At 54.2% G+C, this 3,208-nt stretch overlaps 1 protein-coding gene across 1 annotated transcript in view; it reads right to left on the bottom strand.

The window, feature by feature from the left end:
- The window catches only part of KCNH4 (potassium voltage-gated channel subfamily H member 4), a 19,028-nt gene that overhangs the window by 13,949 nt on the left and 1,871 nt on the right, over positions 1-3,208 (bottom strand). The window contains exons 2-4 of the mRNA XM_077779131.1: positions 1,445-1,681; positions 977-1,123; positions 726-853 (exon numbers count right to left, since the gene is read on the bottom strand). Coding sequence (XP_077635257.1) covers positions 726-853; positions 977-1,123; positions 1,445-1,681 — 512 coding nt within the window. The remainder of the gene's footprint in view (positions 1-725; positions 854-976; positions 1,124-1,444; positions 1,682-3,208) is intronic.

The following is a 3,208-nucleotide window of genomic DNA, read 5'->3' as shown; positions in this document are numbered from 1 at the left end:
CATGACCACGACAGGAGATAGAAGGTGCAGGAGAGAGGGGCAGGGGCTGGCACCTAACACTTCCTTCTTCTGCCAAGCAACTGCTCAGGCCCCCTGATGATCAATCCTGGTTTTTTTTTTTTTGGGGGGGGTGTTTATAAGAATGGACCTTCCCCCTACTTGAGAAGGAGATTATGACAAGTCAGGCACATGCCTTAGCTTGAGGGGTCACTAACTTCTCCCTTAAGTTTCTCTTGGTATCTGGGGGCCCTATGGGGGGTGGGATATCCCAGAGATGTAGGGAGGCTGGCATGGCGCACCCCATTCCCTGCAGTCCTCACAAACAACACAGAAGGTTGAAGAATTGATCCCAAGGCTTTATGAGGGTCCTAGGGCTAGATACCAGGACCCCATTGAGGGTTCTCTGCCTAGGACCACAGCTTGTGATTTCACTCTCTCCCATAGGTAAACCTGTCAGCCAGAGGTAGGGGACATAATTTCTGCTAGATCCCTGCCCTTATGACTTCATCATAGTAGAGTAAAGTCAATCACAAGGAAGCAAGGGAAATGGGGTTGGACGATGTGAGGGGACATGATGGGACAGAGCAGAGAGTCATACATGAGAAATGGGTGGACAGAGGAACAAGCCATGGGAGGGAGATCAGACAGGCAGGGGGACAGGGAGACAGTAGCAAGGGTGTCTCAGAATCACAGCTGGGAGATGTTGGGGTGGAGATAGGACTCACATTATTGGTTTTCATGCCTCCCTGGCCCCGGCGGCCAAAATGGCCAGTCAGCCGGTGTAGGACAGTACGGCTCTGCCTCCTGGCAGATCGAAGTCTTGAGCTGGCTCTCCTCCTGCCAAGGGAGTTTTCTGTTGGGAAGAAAGGTACAAGATAAGTGGGGGCGCATCCCATGAGGCCAGGTAGGGAGAGGTGTTATGTGAGCTTCAAAGGACCTCTGACCATTCATGCCTCCTCCCCAGGCCTGCAGTTACCATGATTACTGTCCCCATGGCCTCCTGAGGGGCCAAGTCCTGGGCCTCCACTCTGAGTGATGTCCTTGAAGGAAAAGAGGAAAAGCACGACCTCTCCCAACTCATTCTTGATGGGCATCATGTCCAAGAGGCACCAAAAGGCTGACCCTGTAGATGTGGAGAGATGGAATGGGAGGGTGAGCAGTCCATGACATCCCTTTCCCCTTAACCTCCCATGGCTCCTGAGTATATAGTCAAAGGGCTTGGCAAAGGTTTAGAGCTGGAAAGAACCCTAGAGATTATGTCAGATGACTCCTTCCCTTCCAGATGGGAGAACAAAGGCCTAGAGAGGGTCAGGGATGTACTTGGGGTCACCTACTCAGCTTGTGGCAGTGTGTGGACCAGCACCCAGACTTCAGTCATGCCAGGCAGACTCTAGGTAAGGCCCACCATCTGAGCAGGGCTGCAGGGCAGGCCAGGCCTCCTTACCATCCTTTCGATAGAAGCAGATTTCAGCCCGGTGCTCCTGATGGCCCTCCAGGGCCTTGTGCAGCCTCTGCAGTGCTGGCTCGCTGGTCTCTGGACCATAGAGGAAACGGCAGCTGCAGGTTTTCTGCATGACCTCAGTGCGGCCGTAGCCTGTGAGCTCACAGAATCCGTCAGAGCAGTAGACAATGGGAAAGCCCCGTGGGCCCTGTGCGTTGGCCAGCAGGAAATTGCTGTCTGTGGGGAGAAGAGGTCAAGGTTAGGTCAAGGCCAGGAGGGGAGCTTAGCTTCAAGGTGGGTAGTACCTCCCCCAAACTGTGGTCAGAGTTCAGAGCCAAGAGCTTCCCAGGCTTCCATGTGATTCCTGGATCCCCTGTGGGATATTCTGAAATGAGAGTAAGAAGAGATAGAGCAAAAGGACAAGGACGTAAAGGTGGCCTGGAATTGGCACAGGGATCACTGGGGGGCTGGAGAAGGTCATGCAGTCCTTCTGCCTCCTTTCAAGCTAGTGAGCTTATACAGGGAACCTATAGTAGTGAGGGCATGGGCTCCAGCACCACACCCCTGCCACTTTCCAACTGTAACCTTGGACAAGTTAATGAACTCTTTGGTGCCTCAGCTTTGTTATCTGCAAAGTGGGAGGTAATATATCTTCTTCACATGATTGTCGTGAGAGTTACATGAGCTACCTGGGGAAAACAAATCCTAGCCCGCACTAAGTGCTACACTGGCAAGGTAGGATGATGTTCCCCCTCCACCCCCACATTCCCACAGGCTGCAAAACACATGCATAGCTACTATCCTGTCATCCTATTAGAGAGTGGACAGGGCACAGATTCTGGTGATATCACACCCATATTATTGATAGGAAACCAAAAGATGGAGATTATAAACTCACAAATCTCCTTCGCTGGGGGAGAGAGACAGTGATGAGTAGTGTCCTCATTCTCTGCCTTCCAGGAAAAGTCCTCTTTTTAGCATCTCTTTAGGTAATTTCAGGGGGTCTGTCCCAGTGCTCAAAGTCTGACACGATTGCGCAATGAAGTTTTAGTCCAGCAACCCCAGCAGCAGAACCTGAGCTGGCTCCCTCTGGCTCCAACGGGTGGAGGTCGCAGGGGGGCTCTGTGGGCCACCCAGGGGCAGAGCCTCCACTAAGAGAAGAGGCCTGAGACACAACCAGTCTGGGCGCTAAGAGGGGTGGCGTGGCTGATGAGGACTGAAGGTGCCTGGGAGGCTCTGGGCCCTGGGCAGCAGCCTCCTTCTTCCATCCCAGGGCCCGTTGCCCCGGTGATGGGAGCTATGGAAACAAGGGAGGTGTCTGTGGGGGGAGAGTGGGGAGGCGGCTAGGGCCCCGGCGGCTCGGTTTCCGCCCGCGGGTATCGCTCTCCCTACCTTCCAGATACTGGCCGGGGTACTCCAAGGGGGCAGAGGGGGAGATCTCTCAGCTCCCAAGTAGGAAAAGGGAAAGGCGGGAGAAGTGGCAGAGAAGGAGGGATGTGGCTGTCCAAGGTGCTGAACCTGGAATCCAAGCTGGGGGTGGGTGAGCAGAGTTCCCTCCGTCACAGGGACCACCCCCTCCTCCTGCCTCACCTCCCTCAGACGCAGACGCGCCAAGATTTGGGGGCGCATGACCTTAATCCAGGCTAGCTGCTGCCTAAATCTGATCTTTTCTCTTTCTTTTTTTCCTTTTTTTTTCTGTGCAAGGAGAGGCTGGAGCCTTCTGGAAGTAGACTCCAGAGCGCCTGACCGCTTCGTCCCACCTCTGGG

Source organism: Crocuta crocuta, unplaced genomic scaffold (assembly GCF_008692635.1).
Source record: "Crocuta crocuta isolate KB4526 unplaced genomic scaffold, BGI_CrCroc_1.0 scaffold68, whole genome shotgun sequence".
NCBI classification, from domain to species: domain Eukaryota; kingdom Metazoa; phylum Chordata; class Mammalia; order Carnivora; family Hyaenidae; genus Crocuta; species Crocuta crocuta.
Note: the sequence above shows the minus strand (reverse complement) of the source record. Positions and strands in the feature narration are given on the sequence as shown.